The following is a 19,314-nucleotide window of genomic DNA, read 5'->3' on the forward strand; positions in this document are numbered from 1 at the left end:
AAGGAAGAGAATCTGTTTAGGATAGAATGGTAGAATACCTTTCCATTATAGAGTGTATATTAATATGTAAGAGATTCACACATTCTACTCTTATAAGATGAGGCTTCCCTTTTATATCTATGTATAATATGAAGTGGATAGTGATTTATCTCTCTGGTATATTTGATATAATGTAATGTAAGTAGTGTGATTAGCTAATAAATGTTACTCTTGTAGTATCTATTGTTTTGGGTAGTAATTGGCTATTAAAGTAATATTGCATAGATATATACTACATCAGACCATTAGATCTTCACACATCCATTGTCCAAATATGGTATGTGTGGGTATATAAATAATCTGTTAATATTTAACCCATGCTTAATATTAATGAGCAAGAATGGGATAATTTTGTGAAAGCACTTGATGATGTTATAACCAGTATTTCTAATCAAATCTCCAAAAGAGAAGCCTTCGAAGAAAATTCAACAAAGTTACAAGGATTATTGGACCAATACTTTCAGAATGTTGATCTTGAAGGACTAAAACAACTTAGAGGTGCTTTAAATGCTTTAAATGCTTTAAATGCTTTAAGTTCTGAGGATATGCAAGCCGCTATAAGCAGTGCTGAACTAGAAGCTAACTACATATTTGATCTTCTTACACCAGATGGTAAAGTAAAGGTTACAGCCCTTTCTCTACTGGAATCTCGTACTAGCAAATTCACTGAAAGTCCACTTGCTATTCTTCTTAATATCTTAGATGATGAAGATGATGAAGGAAGAAATAATGAAGGATTTGGGCTCATTAAGAATTCAGAAACCTTAATTGGTAATATTTCAGCTGCATATAGTCGTTTTCGCGATAATCGAGAATTTAATGGCTTATTCGAAGAATGTCAAACCTTTCTCAAAGCTGAATATAACCTCTCCTCCCTTACCCCAGAACTTAATACTCTTTCAAATAATATCAATGAAATGCGTGCCAAATTAGATAATTTTCAAAAAAATAATCCTTCTTTGATAGATGGAAATAAGATAGAAGAATTTAGAAGGTTTCTTGATTCTCTCATAGAGAATTTTGTGCAATATACATCTAAGTTATGTGCTACAGATAAGGAGGGTCAAAGTTTATCTAGAGAGACTTTAACAGAGATAAAAGATGAAGCAGTTGCACTCAGAGGTACACTACAGGTAGAACTTCCTTCTAGGGTTAATGAGATAAATGGCTTGATTAGTTCAGAGTCCTCCCCTGGACTTCTTGAAAGACACAAAGAGCTTCTTAAGAAGCTAAGCACAGGGAGTTTTGTAGGGAATCTATGTCTTGGATTTATTGCTGTAGGGTGCATCCAGATTATTCTTTGGGCTATTGGTCAGAATGACACATCACTAGGAAATGCATGGAATACAACATTGTATTCACTAGCTTTAGTTGGAGCAATGATATATCTATTGTGGATTGTTAAGAGAGAATATAATAAGGATGATAAACCAGTAAAGGGAAATGTGGAGCTGTGGGCTGCGATTGCGAGTATGATGCCAATGATTGTTGGACTTCCAAGCATGGGACTTATTAAGAGCAGTATGTATTGTCTAACAATGGTAGCAACCAGTATTGTGACATTATATGCTCAACACCTTTCATCTACTGGAATGAACCGGAAAGAGATGGCCATACTTATGGTTGGGAACATCTTGGTGGTTTTGGCATACTTTGTTGATCTCCAAAAATATCTCGAGGGTAAAGTCTACGGGTCTAATTATCAGGTGTGTATTGCGATGATCATATTTGTCTTACTTCTACTTATTGGGTCCTACATGGCAAAAAACAACACTGGCGCTGGTACTGAGAGCAAACAAGAACTGTTCTCTACTATTTCTTATTTGGTGTTTACGGTAACCTTGCTGGTAAGTATATTTGTGTCCTGGGTTATGGGATACGAGTACCGCCAATTCTATGGAAGCATAAGCAGCAGTGACCAGGATCTGGTTACTACTGGATAAGATTAAATCTTATTTAATTTTTAAAATATGATTGAGAATGTTATGATGAGGCTTTTATTCTATTTATTTTAGTGGAATGAAAGCATTCCTGAGGATACACGAGCTAAGAAGAGGCCATGTGATTATAAGTATACAAATGGACTATATGCATGTTCCTCCTGGCCCTTTCTAACAATATATTGTACCTAAAGCTGGATAGGATCCCCTCTTATATCTAAAATAATAAGGTTGTACAGACCTTTTAATAATCATTCCATATAAGCCTTGGCAGGTTTTGTTTTTATATTGAAAATCAAAACAATCCCTAAAAGATGTTTAGTGTTGTGTTTGGTATTGCCCTGTCAGGTTATGCAATGGGTGATGTTGCACATGTACAAGAGAGCCAGCTGCTTAACAACTTGAAGATTGTTCCGAGTCCATCAATGGTTGAAATATTGAAGGACATGAAGAGCGTTTTTTCATATGTGACGGGAGATGAAAAGTTTGATGGGGAAGGTATCAAGATAAAGCATGAGGGTAGGACCTTTATAGCACAAAGCGCTGAGGATGTTGAAAAGGCGATGGATGTTCTGAAGAAATACCCTGCCCCAACTGAAGGAGCCATCAATGCCATGAAGTCTGAAGAAGTGGGCTCAAAAAGCCGGCAAGGAAATTTCATTGTGTACTTTTTGGATAGTTCTGGATATAAGGAAAACTTGCAAAGCAACAAAGAAGGTTTTGAGGGATTTGTATCTACGGATTTGTCCCTTGCATCTTCACTAGGAATTCCAGTTCCTGGTATATACGGATATAATTCAAGTGACAAACTGTCATACAAGTTGGAGCTAAGTGATGAAAACAATAAGAGGATTCTTTCTTTATCGAATCTTCCGATTTTTGGATTTACTTCATCGGCCAATATTTCACTATACAGAGCGCTGAGCGGGACTATTTTTTATATTTTCTTTGATATGAAAAATGGGCCTGAGGTGCTGGCAGAGTATTCTGGAACTTTAAATGACTTTAGGTATGACATAAGGGTGATACTTATTCCAAGCATCAAGGGAAGCATTGATCTTGGTGAATATGGGCTGACAGAAGAAAGCCTGCCTGGATGTATGTCAATCAGCGAGGACGGAGGAAAGTATATTTTGAAAAACGTATCCAGGGAGAATATTTCAGGGTTTATCAAGGATGTGCTAGATAAGAAGGCCGAGATATTCTACAAATCCCAGGATGAGCCCGAAGATAATGCTAGCAGGAATGTAAAAGTTGTTACTAGAAATAACATCAAAACATATCTCGAAGATACATCTAAAGACAGATTCATAGTGTTTGGAACTGAGAGATGCCCCCATTGCATCCGGATCAAGCCCATAATTGAGAGATTAGGTGAGATTGTAAAGGAGAATGCCAATGATAAGGTGCTTGTTGGTTACTGTGATGTTGGGATGAACGATATGAATGATTTTGATATTCAATTTGTTCCAACTCTTCTACTCTACAAGTCTGGGGGGAGGGAGAGTGTTCGATATTCTGGTGGAGAGAGAAATCTTCTGAATCTGGTTAGGTTTATTCGTGAGTTTGGAGGGCTAGGTATTGACTTGTCCATGTTTGTGACGCCTGAGGGTGAAGAAAGAAAGTTCGAGGTAGGGGATGAGGCCGATGCAGTAAAAGAGGAAGATGTAAGGGCAGAGCTCTGATGAAATTAAATGTAAGTCTATCCTAGTACTTTTTTTAGACAAAATACAATCCCGAAGATGGATGTTTCAAGTATCATTCTTAAGTTACTATCTGATGGGATTGTAGATGGAGAGTATGACAGTGTTTTAACTACATTGAATGAACTTCTCAGACCGATACAATATGAAGCTGTTAGATGGCCTGATGGATCATGTATTGTGTTAAAAGATAACAGAAGTTCATGGCCACCAGACCTTGGGATCGAAGAGGTTGAAGATGTGTTTAGAAGAGTGGTGTGTGGGATGCCAGTATCTGGAGACATAGTGGATATGCTTATTCAAGAACGATGGATTGAAAATGTCGAGGGAAATCCTCAGCTAAGTAGAAGATCATTGGTGCAACATACGGACTTTATCCTTGGATTAGGTGGAAGATACGTGATTTGTGATGTTTGTGGGTTTCTAAACGAAGAAGGTGGAATCCATGGATTCTGTAAGGCACTCCTGGAAAAGGAAAGAGGTTTTGATGAAAAAAATTGATATTCCATTGCTAAAAACCCCGGATGAGCATTCTTGAGATAGAATTTCCATTCAGGATTGGGGAGACACATCCAAGGCTCAAAATGGAGGTTGAAATGAAAAGGAAGGAAGATCTAGTATCCTTCTGTATGGAGTATGATATGGACCTTGTAATAGATAATGCTGAACTTAAGTCAAAAGAAGAGATTCGAGGGCAGTTTGTATATGCTTATAAGTTTGGTGATCTGGATAGTGCAATAGAGTTCATGGAAAATAGTCAGGCAAAAGCCTTAGCAACTAGAGGGCTGTTGGATGTAGAAAAGGTAGAAAAGGAAATGGATTTATTCATGGAGAAATACGAGACAGGAGAGAAAAGATCTAAGAAAAAGAAAAGAGCAATTGTTGTTGGTGAAGATGGATTCATGAAATATGTTTGAATATGGCTAACGGAATCAAAAGTCTAGAAGAAAAGAAGTTTTTATTGTTAAGATAGCAAAAATACAATAAACTCTTGGACAATAACTATTCCAAAGAGGTAGTATGCCCTTCTCATCCTCTCGGCTCCTCTATCCATCACGCGTCTCTTCAAGCTTCTACTCAGAAATATAAAGAAGCTTACATAAAGATACATTCCTCCGATAATTCTTACATATTGCATTCTGTTTATCTGCAAGAGAACAGCAATAACATACTTGTACCCACTATATGCCGCCACGTCAAGCGTACTTAGAGTTACATCAAAGAAGTATCCAGAAACTCTTGTGAATAGTACACACATAGCTTCAAGAAAAAACAACCTGGTAAACACAATTCCTAACTTTTCCGGGCTAAACATACCTTCAAATCCAAGACGTAGTGCTCTTATCAGGACATACGAGATAAAACTCATTATTGGGACATATAGCTCCGGTCTTGCCATCCCTTCATCCTCACTTACCCACTCTTTGTTGTGAAATGGAAATAAGATCAATACAAGCTTCTTTAAGACGAATGTATTGTCTATGTCAAAGTAAGTACGGAAAGATTTTAAGGATACTGCTCCAAGGCCTTTATTGGCATATTCTGTACTCCTTCTGATTGCTTCTTTTCCTATTTCTATTTCCATGGGTATATTGGTAATGGAAGTTCATCAAAGCAAAAATATCTTCAGCATAATCCCTAGAGATATACTTTATTAGTCAACTCATCTTCTTTTATTAGATCTTTTTGATATATTCTCTGTTTCCTTGACATCATTTCTTGATAGATCAAAACTTACTCTCTTGTTGCTCTTCAGAGAGCTGCCTTCATCCTTACTCTTCCTCTCTCTAAACTTAAATACTTCTTCTTTAGATGTATGTCTGCTTGGCTTTTTCCTAGGTTTTGTATCCTTTTTTGATATTTCCTTGGATTGAACATCTTCTTTTCCAATATCATCTCTCGATATCCCATTTATTCTATCAAACACTCTCTGGATAGCTGTACTTGTTCTTTCCACCTCCTCGTTGGTGCAAAGAGATTGAATCTTCTTGTCGATTAGTGATTTAAGCTCAACCCCATATTCATCTCCCCTGGACTCTCCAAAATAATCAATCTTTGCTGCAATAGAGCACTTTGTTGCAATGTACCGGCAGATCCTTGCTTTGTCTTTATCTCGCACCCTGGACACATAGCTAGAAGTGTAGAGAAGCCCGTATTTGGGCGTTCTTTTCTTCATTTTTAACGACCTAAACAATGACTTCTCTGCTCCAAGAAGTTGGAATGTAGATGCAGGAGCCTTTGCAAGGTTCAACAACCCTCCTGCTTGTGAAATAATCCTTGCTCCAAGAACATCTCCCAATATAGCTGCAAGATTAGGTGCAATAGAACTCATCTTTTCTTTCAGATATCTGCCGAGGCTTCCTCGGACCTTAATCTTATTATCCACTATCTCTATTAACTTCTTCAGGTTAATCATATCTACCGGAGAAAGTTTCATTCCCATAGAGTTCTTCCTCAGCTTCTTTATCTCATCAAGCCTTTCTTCATTTATCCCCGGGTCACATTTAGTGTAATCAGAATCCACCTCCTCATTCACAAAATATTTCACAGCTGAAATGTATTCATGGTTTTCTTTTAGCAATGCACCCAGCTCAGGAAATACCCATCCATAGATCTCCCTTATCCTCATGGAATATGAGTTTATGTCTTTGTCTACCTGCTCCAACAGCATAACGGTATGTATCACAATAAAGTCCTCTCTCTTCACATTGTACTCAACCTTCTCTCTGGAGTATTCGTATGCTAGACCAAGCACCGTTTGCTTACCATCATATTCCTCAAGCCTCATAAGCTTTTTGAAATCTCGCCTAACTCCTCTCATTATACTCTCGCTTTCCTTTTGCTTGATTCCGAGTTCATCAAGACTCTTCTTTAGAGAAAAATCGCAGTGCAAAATCTTCACGTTGTTGAGTTCAAGAAACTTCTTCAGATCCTCATGGATCTGCCCTTGGGAAAGGCATTTTAAGTGGTCAGACGCCTCATTAAAACTGTTGAACTTCATTCTCGACTTTAGATTCAGAACTTGGGTAAGCTTAGTGTAGTCATCATACGTCGACTTTGACATATCTTCATACTCCTTAAGCTCAAACAGCCCATATCCTCCAGCATATTCAAACAACAGGTGTTCCATGGGGTCTACTACTTCTACTTTTCTAAGCTTTGGAGATAGCCAAACTCGGAAGGATAAAAAGCGGTTTAATCAATTACGACTCAATAATCTCATCTGCTGCCCTTTCCAACCTATCCATAATTGCATATCCTTCTTCGTTACAGTCTATTCCAGCAACCAAAATTACATCACTAGTCTTATCAAGCTTCCTAAGCCCCTCAAAAAGATTTCTGCATACCTCTTTCTTGACATTTCCCATGTTGAAAATGTCAACTTTTCTGCCCAAAGGTGTTTCAATATTTATCCCAGAATGCAATCCAACTCCTATCCTAGCAATACCAGGATTTGCTTCGATGTACTTGAGAATTCCACTTTCCATCTCCTTTGGCCTCCCTTTAAATAAAACCAACGGCGATCTTGGAGAATAATGCTTGTACTTCTGACCTGGTGATAACACTTCTTCCCCACCTTCAATCTTGTTTTTCATAACCACTTCACAGTCAACAACGTCCTTTATATCCTCAATCCCTACACCTCCCGGTCTTAGTATTTGAAGAACACCGTCTGCATACCATACAACGGTGGACTCCACCCCTACAGAACAGGGCCCTCCATCAATTATCATCTCCACTTTGTCTCCAAAGTCCTCAATCACGTGGTCAACCGTTGTAGGACTTGGCCTTCCACTTACATTGGCAGAAGGTGCTGCCACTGGCACTCCAAGTCTTTCAATTATTTCCAGTAACTGTTTGTTCTTAGGCATCCTGACGGCAATGGTACTAAGCCCACCTCGAATAACAGGGCTCACACTATCCTTTGACTTGAACAAGAGGCTCAGAGGCCCCGGCCAGAATCTATCCATTAGCTTCCTGTATTCAACAGGAATTGGTCCCTCAACAATCTCTTCAAGCATTTGTTCCGAAGATACATGAACAATGAGCGGGTTGTCTGCAGGTCTTCTTTTAAGTTCAAATATCCTCTCCACAGCACGAGGGTTGTGGATACTTGCTGCCAATCCATATACAGTTTCAGTAGGAATAACCACCACATCGTCAAAGAACTTTACTATGGAGTTAACATCGAGCTCCTCTATACTGACTATCCTCATTTCAGTGGGGCCCCTATTGGAGAATGAAAACACTGTTAAATACTAGGAACTTGCCCTTGGGATGGTGAAGGCAACAAGAGGATACTTCCTCAGGACAGAGCCTAGCGTGAAGGAAGTTATATTGAAACTTGGGGAGACAGAGAACTTCATAATAGAGGATATAAATGACATGTGCGTTTTCATCACACCCGAAGCAGCCTCAGATATTAAAGAGCGAGTTGAGCTCATAATGAACAATGCAAAAAATCCAGGGAAGTAAAGACTGTCTTTGGACGGAAAGGATATCTGATGGGGTTTATGTAGCCCCCATGGGTGTTCGATCGTTGTGGAAGATTCTCAAGCCTTCTGCAGAAAGGGTTACACCATCTGGAATAAGACTTGCCGTGGACACGAGCATCTGGATATGTCAGTATGGCCACTTGAGGAGCGATGACATAGTATACTTTTTTTCTAAAAGAATTGCTAAGCTATTGTACCATGGAATCAAGCCTATTTTTGTCTTTGATGGAAAAGCTCCAGAGATAAAGCGCCAAGCTATTCTAGAGAGGAGAAGGAGAATCAGTAAGAATTCGATGGCATCGATAGACCGAATGCTTAGAAACGAAGGAAATAAGGAAATTACACATGATGGGCATATGCTTGTTACACTTGGAGAGGGCAGGTATAACTGGGGAGATTTTTTTGAGTCTGACTCTGATTCATATTTATCTGGGTATGAAACAAGCTCTAGTGAGGATATCCTTTCTGTTAAGCAAGAAGATCAAGGCGATATCTTGGAGCCAAGTATAAGCTTCGATTTTGTAGAATCCAAAGATTTATCTAGGACACAGAAGCTCAAGAGGCTGGTTGATCTAAGGGGACGAAGAAAGGAAATAAGGACAAGGTGCAATTCTAATGATCCAGATACTTTCTCGCGGCTACAGATCAAGAATCTAAGAACTCGGAATCTTGTAAGCCACAACATAAAAGTTCTAGAGAAGGAAGGATACAAAAGAGTTCATGGAGACTGCAGATCTGTATACAAGCTTACGAAAAAGCCAAGTGACAACACTAATCCACCAACGAAGAAGGTTAATGGATCTACGGTGAAGGAATCCTCTTCAATGGTTGAATCGTTTATAGATGTTAATGAACCCGAACAAAGTAATAGGATATATGCAGGCGACAGTATACCTCAGGAATACTTGGAGTCCTATCCAACTCTTAAAAGGTTGGTTGATGAGTACAGAGCAGTGGAGGATAAATCCAAAGAAAGGGATGGGGATATTGAAAGAACAGACACTGTTGATACTTCGAAAGTGGCTTCCATAAGTAGCTCAAAGGAAAGGATGATGGGAGGGTTCTTTATTTTGGACAATAGCCCTGGATCTTTGTCTGAGGGATACGTAGAGAACTACGATAGGGTCACCAAGAGAGGAGTCCCCGATGAGATATGTCAGGAAAGCCGTGACATTTGTAGGGTACTAAGGATCATTAAGGATGTTCTAGATGTATTTAACATTTCATATGTGGATGCGCCCACCGAGGCAGACTCGCAGTGCGGATTTATGTGCTATAGAAACATTGTTGATGGAGTAATAACCGAAGACAACGATGTCTTGCTCTATGGTGGAACTGTCTACAGAAACTTTTTCAGAAGAGATAGGGAAATAGAGAAATACAGTCTGGAGAAGATTGAAAAGGATCTGAGGCTCGATAGAAAGAACCTAATAAGGCTTTCACATATGTTAGGAAGTGACTATACACCAGGGGTTAAGGGGATAGGGCCAGTTAAAGCTCTCGAAGCGGTTAGAAAAGGGTCTATAGAAGAAGAAGATGTAAAGGTACTAATGGAATTGTATTTGAACCCTGTTGCCATCGACGTAACGGAGATTCTAGACCCCATTGTAGATAAAGATAGAATAAGGAAGTTCTATGAGGTTAGCGGGTTGAGCCAGGGAAGAATAGAGGGGATAATGGGGTTTCTATTTCATCTGAAGCTTGGATGATTTGATTGGGATCGAAGTTTCTAATAAATATTTATACCTGATCAAACGAAAAAAGAAGTTAAAGTTGTATCCATATGAAACTAGGGCCAAAGAGAATAAAGAAGAGATGCTTGGTTTTTTTGGTTCTTTTGTTTAATCTTCTGTTGATTCTGTTTGTAAAACATAAGAACAGGATGGATATAACGAATAAGGTAGACATGGGCCGTCTGAGGTGGTTTGGGACAAGCACAATGGTGGTGAACGGGTTGGAAATGTTTCAGAATGTGCGTTTTTCGTATGCAATAGAGGCAGGAGATCTGATTTCCATAGATGTTCAAGACCAGGGAGATGTTGTGGATTCGATACTAAGCCGAGTAAATACAGAGGTGAGGGAAGTGTTGCTGATTGACGCGAGAAGACTCCGAGGGCTAAACCGCACGGTCTTTCCAAGGTTTAAGAGGGAAAGGGCAAGCCATAGCCTTGGAGCGGACTACATCGAGGAGTTGGCTAAAGACTTTATAAGGAGAGTAAATAATGGAAGTGTTAAGTATCCACAAGACAGTAGTGTAGCAAAGGAATATGTTATAAAGCTGAAGTCATTTACCAAGAAGCAAACTAAAGGAGAGGATAGTAGTGAGATCATCAGGTTAGTAAACAAGGCGTTTCCGACAATTAATATCTCCTTCTATACATACATAATGATGATCTTGCTCAACATTCGGGAGGAGATTGTAGACGATTTTTATGCAATTGAGGAGTCCTTCAAATGTAATAGGATTTACTCCATCTCTAATGATAAAATAAACCACCTTGGAAGAATGATCATGAAAACACGAGTTTTTAGCGATACGATACCCAAACGAGATGTGTGTGATGTATGCTGTAAAGTGTTTACCGGAGAAGATCGTGCCAATTTACAAAGACTCATGTGCAATGACATTATATGCAGGAGATGCTTAAAACAGTCCTTTTTGTACTTGTCTGATGAGTTCTGTGTAAAGTGCAAACAAAAATACGATATCTTATCTGATGATTTCTCCAAGAAATATTTGATTAGATCATAGAATACCTTGAGATTGAAATTACATGGCCTTTCCAAGCCATAAATTTTGATTGAAGTTCAAACAAATGTGTGGTGGTAATGCCCATGAAAAGCATGGTTGAGGATGTGAAGAAAGATAGAAAAAGAAATGGAAGGAATAGCCATGAAAGAACTTGGAAGAAGGGGGCTTTGCAAGAAAGATGTGAGGAGAAGAAGTCTAGCAGCCTAAATGATATCGAGGAGTTTGGAAATGAAGTGAGAAGTAGTAAAAGGAAAGGAGATGGAAACCATCTGTGTATCAAAGACAATGAAAAAGAAGAAAAGAGAACAGAAAGCATCACATCCGGTGAAACATCTTCATCGAACAGGAGTTTGGAAGAAAGTATAAAAAGATTATTAACAAAGGATGTAAGGCCAACAGATAACATCAGGTGGGAAATGTTTGGGTTAAGACCGCTACTCTTGAAAAGAATATATACCATTGGATATGAATTCCCTTCACCTGTTCAAGCGGCATCGATTCCACGTGCTCTGAAGGGAAGGAATCTGCTAGTCAGATCCAAGAATGGGACCGGGAAAACGGCATCCTATGTAATTCCTATGCTCAATGCAATAAACCCTGATGAGTTGAGCATCCAGGGAATTATTTTGGTTCCCATAAGGGAGCTTGCGTTACAGATATCAAGGAATGTTAAAAGATTATCTGAAGGTATGGGAGTTGCATCTGTACCCGTTGTTGGAGGGACGAATATGCAGGATGATATCATAAGGGTATCAAACGGAGTCCATGTGATGGTAGGAACACCGGGAAGGATAGTGGATTTAGTAGAAAAGAAAATTGGAGTGATTTCAAAGAAGGTCATACTAGTATTTGATGAAGCAGATAAGTTACTTGATGTGACATTTGGAGAAACTGTTACCAGACTTCTGGAGCTACTACCAAGAGAAAGACAGATCTTACTGTATTCAGCAACATTCCCTTATTTTGTTACAGGGTTTATTAAAAGGTACATGAGAGATCCACTATGCATAAACCTTATGAAGGAGCTTGCGCCTATAGGAATCAAACAGTTCTATACGCAGGTGAAGCCCTCTGAAAAGCTTATATGCTTGAGGTCCCTTCTTTTGAAGCTAAAGATCAATCAGTGTGTGATATTCTGTAACAATATCAGAACTGTAGAACTTCTTGCCATGAGAATCACTGGAATGGGAATGCCTTCTTATTTTATCCATTCGAAGATGACACAGGAGGACAGAAACATAGTATTTCACAACTTTCTAAAAGGAAAGTGCAAGATTCTAGTTGCAACAGACCTCATTACACGCGGAGTAGATGTTCCAAATACAAACTATGTAATCAATTTCGATATTCCTAAATCTCCTGAGTCCTATCTCCACAGGATTGGAAGGGCAGGGAGATTTGGAACCCGTGGTGTTGCAATAAGCTTGGTTACGATTGAAGAAAGAGAAATGCTAGCGGACATAGAGGCAAAGTTAGGAAAAGAAATATCTCCTCTTTCTGATGGAGGTCTAAACCGCTTGTATGAAAGTAACATAGACAAGGATCAAGAATAAAAAATAAACATTTTGAATTTCAATGTCCAGGTATTCACTGGCTTTTTAATATCGTCGAAAAACCATACTGTTATATGGGCTTTCTTCTATTCTTCATCATCTTCCTTTGGAGGTACAAAGTAAGGGATCTTTCCTCTGACCCAGTCATGAAGGATCATTTTAGAGACTGCATTGGTATTGGGCTCTCCTCCCTTTCGCAGCTTACCGAATCTAACTGCAAGCCTTTCAAGTAAGTCTGCAGAATCAACGAATTGAATCCTGTAGGCCTTTGCTATGGAGTTCCTAGCCTTTTCAATTATCATGTCTATATAGTCTTCAGGATCCTCGATGTTTTCAATTCTTACAGCACCCCTAAGGACTGCTTGGTCATAGTTTGGAATGGGAACAATTCCCGGGCAGTCTATAAGATATATTCCTCCTGTGAGTGTTATGTATTGCCATACCTTAGTCTCTCCGGGAACAGGCGCAACCTTGCACACTTCCTTGTTTCTTAAGGTATTTATTATACTGCTCTTGCCTGTATTTGGATATCCAACAAATCCAACACTCAAATGTCTCTTTTTATATAGCTTGCTAAGTTGCTTTAACAGTCCTATCAAATTAGCCTTTCCATAATTCTTCGTTATTGAATTAGAATGGTATGCTATGGTAGGATGCGACTTAGAGAAGTACCTTAACCACTTTGCTGTGACCCCTGTCGGAATAAGATCTACTTTGTTCAGAACATACATAAGATGCTTATGAGGCGCCTCTTCCTTAATATAGTTAGCTATCTTATCACACATGGTTCCCAATGGATCCCTTGCATCAAGAACATGGATAATGACATCGCTACTGTCCAGAACTTTATATAACTCAAGCCATATCCTATGGCTTTGCCCTTTCACATGCTCCTTCTTAATCTCCTTCTTTCTTTCCTTTACTTCTTTAACCTGCTGAGACAATTCCTCTAGGCTATTATATTGAAGATTGGGTTTCTTCCTTACAGACTTCTTTCCAAAAACCGCCCCAAAGTCCTTGGCTTTTCTCTTCTTTGTTCCATCCTCCAGTAGGGAGTAGGGTACCTTCCCCGTACTGAGAAGTACGTTATAAGGACTCTCTATCTTTGTCTCAGATCTAAATGCATCCAGTTCCGTGGGAGATATGGTTTTGGATCCACTAAACCATTTTCTACTTGGCTCAATCCTTCCGACATCAGCCTTTGAACTTTGGAAAGGTGCATCTTTGATTATGTCCCCCCTTGAGTTTTTCTTTGGCCTTCCAGACCTTAGCATCTCGAGATACTTCAACTTCTTCTTATTGTAGTAATTCTCTCTCATTCTCTGGGATAATTTTTTAATGTCTTAACATTCAGACCAGGGCATTGGAAAGGCCTTTCCTCCTATGCCTCTCAAAAGAGATTGATAAGGAAACAATATGCTTCACAATCCTGCAAACATGCGTCTTGACTTTGAGTTGATATTCATATCAATTATTTGATCTTCGGTACTAACAAATATCCTATCATTCATTTCGGAAAATATAGCTCCAGTTATCTGCTTATCTGGAAATACCTTAACTCTTTGGCATCTCCTGAAGTCTCTCATGTCACAGACCGTCAGAAACGAGAAATGCTCTGTAAAAAATAACAGGTCCAGGGAGTTCTTCAAAGAAAACTTCACATTCCGAACAGCTCCTCGATGGCTATCCTTCTGCTTACTCTCAAACCTATGAAGCATGCCGTCGCTTCTTATGTCCCATATACACACATACCCATCCTGGGTTCCAACTGCAAATGTAGAAGACATGCTATTCCATGACACGCTGAATCCTCCATCCTCAGTGCTCTTCAACTTTTTAACAAGCTTATAGCTGTCGTTGTCTATGGAGTACAGAAACACATCGTTTGAATCTCCCACAACAACTAAGAACTTGCCATCCGGACTAATTCCACAACTGTTGACCTGTGCAACGTGATTTATGCATCCGCTATTCTGAAGCTCCATTGTAAATATCTTTAGAGTTCGATCATTGTTGCATATGAAGATTCTATTGTTATTCATGCATATATTGTTATTGATCGACGAGCTCACAACTTGAGAAAGAACCTCGTTGGTAGCAAGGTTCTTGATTTTGAGATGGCCTCTAGACCCTCCTACGGCTAGAAAGTCGTCCTTCAGGCATATGGATGTAGGAAAGAAGTCTACCCCCTCATATATCGTCTTGGTTGTGTTTTCACGAGGACTATAGGAAACTACATTACATGCTCTGGGAAACACCAAGGATTCCCCTTTGATCTTGATCATGTCTTTGAGCTGCCAATGCTGTGAAGTTATTCCAAAATCACATGTTTTCTGAATGCTACCGACCAAATTAGAGACCTCTCGAGCTTCTTGCGACATTTGTTTGTTTAGTTGATGACGCAAGAAATGACACTTGGTTTTGGCGAGGTTATTGAAAGTTCTGTCATCCTACGTTCATATGATCCTAATCTTTATGACGGAACCTTTCATGTAAACGTCTCAGACATTGTTCAGAAACTCTTCAAGCTGTAGGACTTGGATTCCTTCTAGGTCATCATTGTCCAGTAGAAATTCCCTCAGCATTTCCTTGGCCTTTTCTGGGGTAAGAGACCTCTCTTCAACAACCTTTATCTTACTATTATAATCCATCAAGGGTATCCGTTTCAATTCTTATGATTTGAAGAGTGAAATTTCTGGTCCCCAATGTCTCCTGGCTGGAGTGCTAAAGATCTTTCTCTACTGGCAGTGGAAGTCTCTAGAATGCACAGAATTAGTCACGATGAGATAATGTCTATGAACCTCAAAAGTGGAACGAAAATATCCTATGTCCGAAAAAATGGGTCTGAGTCCATGCTCGACTATCTATGGAAATACAATGACGAGGAATCCAAGACCAGATTTAAGCTCTGCCTGATGGAAACACAGTTTAAAAACTGCACTGATGGTGCTGTAGATAACCTATTACTACTCCTTCCTACCGCATCCAAGGAAAGCCAGGCTACAATATTCATAATGTTCTACAAACTTGCCACAAAGTACAAGGTGCATGATGAAAAGGTGCTTTGCGAATGTAGGGCATATATACACATAACCTTCTTGAGGCAGCCCATTCTGAAGACACTGATAGCATACTCCCTTTCCAGGGCAGACCTTGTTTTTAAGATATTTACCTATGAAGAAGTCATAGAAATGAGCCTTTTCGATCCCAAGGGCTTAAGTCCAGAGGATCCAAGGTCCATAAGGCTTGTGAAAAGGATCTTTTCCAATATGGACAAGGCTTCTTTTAAGTATTCAAAAAGAATACTTAGGGATATGGACGAAAGGCTTTTTTTGTATCTGCCAGACAGACTCAGTAGCACAGGATACTCACACCTTCGAGAACTAATTAGAGAACTTTCTCCTGACAAGATTCAGACGATTAGCAAGATGACTACAGATGATTCTGTAATAAGGCTATTTCTGCCGTTAAAAATGGACGATGTGCGCAAGTTCTTTACTTACAAAGACATAGATGTAAGAATCGAGTCGGTTAGACATATCAATAACGTTGAGCTGATGGAGAAATTTCTAGAGGTTAACCAATTTATCTACGGTAGAAGCATGCTTAAGTTACTATGCAGATACTTTCGGTCATGGCTTAAAAAAGGAACCAATGAGAAGCATAGGCTTAGCACGATGCATTCGGAGGTTGTAGCTCCTATGGTCAGAAGCAGAAACACATCTAGGAGGTTGCTTGGGGTGTACCTTATGGATTCATTTATATCAGAGGGTATTATTGAGGCACCTGGATGCGCCCAATTACTATTTGACTCTGATTATGAGATAAGGAAGGTTGGCTGCAAATACAGTGGTATATCCCTAAGCTTCAAGGAAATGAGTACGAAGATAGAGAGCTATCAATCATACGATGTGGATGGGTGTGTAGAATACATCAAGAGCTACCAGCCAAAGGGGGTTGTTAGTACTCTGAAGAAGGTCTTTGACAGCAAAATGGCAGACATTATAGGTGGGAAAAAAGGTATGGAAGAGGTTTCAATCCACGGGTTTCTAAATCTGTTTTCAGGAATGAGATATGATATTGGGGCCTGTGTAGATGTCATTTACAAATGTTGCTTCGAGAAGCTTTCAAATGATATCTATGGAAAAGAGTACGAGAGGTTGAGGATTTATTGTAAAAACATGAATGAGTGTTGTAAATATTATTACTCAATGGCATTGGACAGTAGCAAGAGCTCTCTTTGGAGGCTGGTGGAAGTACTTTTACACATAAACCACCTAGGTGTCATACTTCAGGTGTCTCAATATTTGAATGCAGCACTTAAGAGCGGAGTCCTTGGGAGGCATGATCTACTAGAGATAATAGACATGTCATTTAATAGAGTTAAGGATTGCAAGGTTTCTTTCAGGAGAAGTGGAGGAATACCCCTACTCTTTGCGGCCATTCTTAAAAGCTGTCCATTCGTTATTGATAACATCCTAGAGAAGTTATTTGAGTTAATTAATAGGGGCGACAATGCCACCCAACTTCATTGTCTAAACATTCTAAGTAGGATTATTGATGATGGATGCCTAAGCTCAAAGATACCCTTTAAGATGACTGAGTTGTTCAAGTTAGCCTTCAGATGTAGTCGATCCCATCCTTGGGCCATAAGAAATGCAGGAATAGAGATATTCTCCCATCTAGTTAGAAAAGTATTTGTAAAAGATTCAGAATGTATTGCTTCCATGGCCTACAAGGAACTTAGGGGCCTGCTTTACAAGGAGCTTAGTTCCTGCTATAGCGAGGAAAACAATGTCCTAGCATTTCTTATCCTTCATCTGTATGGAAGGATAAAGAAGCTAGACAAAGAAGAAGTGAAGCTGGTTCGAAGATTTTCAAGCAAAAGTGGAGTAATAGGATCAAAATCCAAAAACATCTGCGAGGGAAAAGAATGGACAAAGCCCGGGCAGCCAGAAGGCCAGATGGCATTTGATCACAAATTAAGTGAAGGAGAGATACTTCTCAGATTATTAATACTTTTGGACTCGGAGCATGCAGGGGAAAGAAGAATGGCAGAACGTTATATGAAAGACACTTACAAGCTATCTCTGCATTCTGAGGAGTACTTCAAGCACCGAATAGCTGAAAGGATTTGCAGCATTGGATACAGAGACATTGCAATTCAGGGACTCAGGAAATATAACCTAAGTGTCGAGAAATCCCTAAGTTGCTTCTTTAGAGATTCTCCTTCGAATGAGAGGTTTGATTTTGAATACAATATGTCTCTCATGCAGAAGTACAAGAACTAAAAGAAATAGCATAAATCATTTCACCTACCATTTACTAAGTTGAAGTTGCAAGCCATTTCTCAGGGCTGGCATCGGGAGACCTTTCTTGGATAGAGCGTTGCCTCGTCGACGTTTTCATATTTCATAAGACCCATCAGGAACCTTTCGAAGCCAAGGCCATATCCTCCATGTCTGCATGGCCCAAACCTTGCCATGTCAAGATACCAGTAGTATGGGTCGATACTTATGTTTTCCCTCTTAAACCCTTCGATTAGATCTTCATAGGTGTCTTGTCTCATTGACCCTCCCAGAATCTCCCCAATTCCTGGAAACAGAAGATCAGTACTTTCTGTTAGGTTCTTATCGTTTTCGTCCTTTCTCATATAAAAAGGTTTGTGTTCCACAAGAAAGTGTGTTAAAAACACGGGTAGTCCATCCCCAATAACTTCAATGAGATATCTTTCAGCAGCATCGGGAATATCATCTCCAAGCTCAAAGTCTGCTCCATCTTCCTTCTTATATCCTTTGCTTCTTAACAACTCAATAGCCTCGGGATATTTAATCTTCTTGAATGGGACCTCCGGAACCTTGTGGAATTCAAAATTAGGAAACACATTCAAAATATCCTCTTTCATATCTTCATAGAATCTCTTCATCGAATATGATATTAAAGCCTCAATAGAAGATATAAGCCCGTTTAGATCAACATCTGCCAGTTCGGCTTCAACATGAGTGTACTCGCTTAAATGTCTTCTCGTCCTACTTTTTTCAGCCCGGTAGGATGGCATTATACAATAAGCACGATGTGAGACAGGCACCACAGTTTCAAGATAAAGCTGGGACGACTGAGTCAGGTAGGCATCAGCACCATAGTAATCCAACTTAAACAGCGTACTTCCTCCCTCAACCTGTGTCTGAACCATTGTTGGAGGAGTGATCTCTGTGTATTCCCTCTCAAAGTAAAAGTCTCTTATAATCTTCAAGAGGTGGCTTCTTGCCTTAAGAAATAGCTGGCGTTTTTTTGTTCTAAGAGCAAGATGGCCATTTGTGAGTATGGCATTCACTGACGACTCCTCATTCAATGGGAAAGAGGGTGCTATGGCTTCATTGTATATCTCAACCCCCTCAACTTGTATCTCAAACTCATGGGCATCCTTCTTCCCAAAGTTTTTTGATACTGTTCCATAAACAGTCATAGATGTGCATATGGTAAGATGCATCTTCTTCTGATATACACACTTTACTGTCTTGTAATGTGCATACAACTCAATGAATGTTATAGCAGACTGGGATCTTACATTTGAAACCCATCCAAAAGTTCGAATTTTCTGTCCTATATCCTTCTTGGTTATTTTTGACAGCTCAATGTTCTTATATTCAGAAAGATCCAACCCAGAAATCTGCTCTTCAACATCCTTTTCAATCTTTTCAGACATTAGGGCTCTGTTTTGAAGTTTTTTTCACCAAATCTACACTCTATTGTGGTATTTCAACCCATCTCTGTCCATTGGAAAACATTGTTTGGTTCTGGTATCGGTAATTGGCACAAGATAAAAAATTT

The 19,314-nt window shown here is 39.4% G+C and overlaps 14 protein-coding genes across 14 annotated transcripts; 8 read left to right on the top strand and 6 right to left on the bottom strand.

Annotated features, from left to right (window-relative positions):
* Nucleotides 1–356: 356 nt before the first annotated feature.
* On the top strand, nt 357–1,982 carry EROM_091540 (hypothetical protein; the record flags this gene model as incomplete). The annotated part of the gene is made up of 1 exon (XM_009266992.1): nt 357–1,982. The coding sequence occupies one exon, from the start codon at nt 357–359 to the stop codon at nt 1,980–1,982; it is 1,626 nt and encodes a 541-aa protein (XP_009265267.1).
* A 311-nt stretch (nt 1,983–2,293) lies between these two features.
* Nucleotides 2,294–3,664, top strand: EROM_091550 (protein disulfide isomerase; the record flags this gene model as incomplete). The annotated part of the gene is made up of 1 exon (XM_009266993.1): nt 2,294–3,664. One exon carries the CDS (start codon nt 2,294–2,296, stop codon nt 3,662–3,664), a length of 1,371 nt encoding a protein of 456 aa, XP_009265268.1.
* A 57-nt stretch (nt 3,665–3,721) lies between these two features.
* Nucleotides 3,722–4,183, top strand: EROM_091560 (hypothetical protein; the record flags this gene model as incomplete). The annotated part of the gene is made up of 1 exon (XM_009266994.1): nt 3,722–4,183. One exon carries the CDS (start codon nt 3,722–3,724, stop codon nt 4,181–4,183), a length of 462 nt encoding a protein of 153 aa, XP_009265269.1.
* Nucleotides 4,184–4,206: 23 nt separating this feature from the next.
* On the top strand, nt 4,207–4,599 carry EROM_091570 (hypothetical protein; the record flags this gene model as incomplete). Its single annotated transcript, XM_009266995.1, has 1 exon — nt 4,207–4,599. One exon carries the CDS (start codon nt 4,207–4,209, stop codon nt 4,597–4,599), a length of 393 nt encoding a protein of 130 aa, XP_009265270.1.
* A 47-nt stretch (nt 4,600–4,646) lies between these two features.
* On the bottom strand, nt 4,647–5,267 carry EROM_091580 (putative membrane protein; the record flags this gene model as incomplete). Its single annotated transcript, XM_009266996.1, has 1 exon — nt 4,647–5,267. One exon carries the CDS (start codon nt 5,265–5,267, stop codon nt 4,647–4,649), a length of 621 nt encoding a protein of 206 aa, XP_009265271.1.
* Nucleotides 5,268–5,345: 78 nt separating this feature from the next.
* EROM_091590 (Nop56p-like nucleolar protein) lies at nt 5,346–6,812 on the bottom strand (the record flags this gene model as incomplete). The annotated part of the gene is made up of 1 exon (XM_009266997.1): nt 5,346–6,812. The coding sequence occupies one exon, from the start codon at nt 6,810–6,812 to the stop codon at nt 5,346–5,348; it is 1,467 nt and encodes a 488-aa protein (XP_009265272.1).
* Nucleotides 6,813–6,885: 73 nt separating this feature from the next.
* EROM_091600 (translation factor) lies at nt 6,886–7,899 on the bottom strand (the record flags this gene model as incomplete). Its single annotated transcript, XM_009266998.1, has 1 exon — nt 6,886–7,899. One exon carries the CDS (start codon nt 7,897–7,899, stop codon nt 6,886–6,888), a length of 1,014 nt encoding a protein of 337 aa, XP_009265273.1.
* A 308-nt stretch (nt 7,900–8,207) lies between these two features.
* EROM_091610 (Rad2) lies at nt 8,208–9,887 on the top strand (the record flags this gene model as incomplete). The annotated part of the gene is made up of 1 exon (XM_009266999.1): nt 8,208–9,887. The coding sequence occupies one exon, from the start codon at nt 8,208–8,210 to the stop codon at nt 9,885–9,887; it is 1,680 nt and encodes a 559-aa protein (XP_009265274.1).
* A 74-nt stretch (nt 9,888–9,961) lies between these two features.
* EROM_091620 (hypothetical protein) lies at nt 9,962–10,930 on the top strand (the record flags this gene model as incomplete). Its single annotated transcript, XM_009267000.1, has 1 exon — nt 9,962–10,930. One exon carries the CDS (start codon nt 9,962–9,964, stop codon nt 10,928–10,930), a length of 969 nt encoding a protein of 322 aa, XP_009265275.1.
* A 77-nt stretch (nt 10,931–11,007) lies between these two features.
* Nucleotides 11,008–12,483, top strand: EROM_091630 (ATP-dependent RNA helicase; the record flags this gene model as incomplete). The annotated part of the gene is made up of 1 exon (XM_009267001.1): nt 11,008–12,483. The coding sequence occupies one exon, from the start codon at nt 11,008–11,010 to the stop codon at nt 12,481–12,483; it is 1,476 nt and encodes a 491-aa protein (XP_009265276.1).
* Nucleotides 12,484–12,569: 86 nt separating this feature from the next.
* On the bottom strand, nt 12,570–13,802 carry EROM_091640 (GTP-binding protein; the record flags this gene model as incomplete). The annotated part of the gene is made up of 1 exon (XM_009267002.1): nt 12,570–13,802. The coding sequence occupies one exon, from the start codon at nt 13,800–13,802 to the stop codon at nt 12,570–12,572; it is 1,233 nt and encodes a 410-aa protein (XP_009265277.1).
* Nucleotides 13,803–13,904: 102 nt separating this feature from the next.
* EROM_091650 (hypothetical protein) lies at nt 13,905–14,864 on the bottom strand (the record flags this gene model as incomplete). The annotated part of the gene is made up of 1 exon (XM_009267003.1): nt 13,905–14,864. The coding sequence occupies one exon, from the start codon at nt 14,862–14,864 to the stop codon at nt 13,905–13,907; it is 960 nt and encodes a 319-aa protein (XP_009265278.1).
* A 324-nt stretch (nt 14,865–15,188) lies between these two features.
* EROM_091660 (hypothetical protein) lies at nt 15,189–17,774 on the top strand (the record flags this gene model as incomplete). The annotated part of the gene is made up of 1 exon (XM_009267004.1): nt 15,189–17,774. The coding sequence occupies one exon, from the start codon at nt 15,189–15,191 to the stop codon at nt 17,772–17,774; it is 2,586 nt and encodes an 861-aa protein (XP_009265279.1).
* A 59-nt stretch (nt 17,775–17,833) lies between these two features.
* Nucleotides 17,834–19,189, bottom strand: EROM_091670 (asparagine-tRNA ligase; the record flags this gene model as incomplete). The annotated part of the gene is made up of 1 exon (XM_009267005.1): nt 17,834–19,189. One exon carries the CDS (start codon nt 19,187–19,189, stop codon nt 17,834–17,836), a length of 1,356 nt encoding a protein of 451 aa, XP_009265280.1.
* Nucleotides 19,190–19,314: the final 125 nt, after the last annotated feature.

This window comes from Encephalitozoon romaleae, chromosome IX (assembly GCF_000280035.1).
Source record: "Encephalitozoon romaleae SJ-2008 chromosome IX, partial sequence".
In the NCBI taxonomy this organism is placed as follows: Eukaryota; Fungi; Microsporidia; family Unikaryonidae; genus Encephalitozoon; species Encephalitozoon romaleae.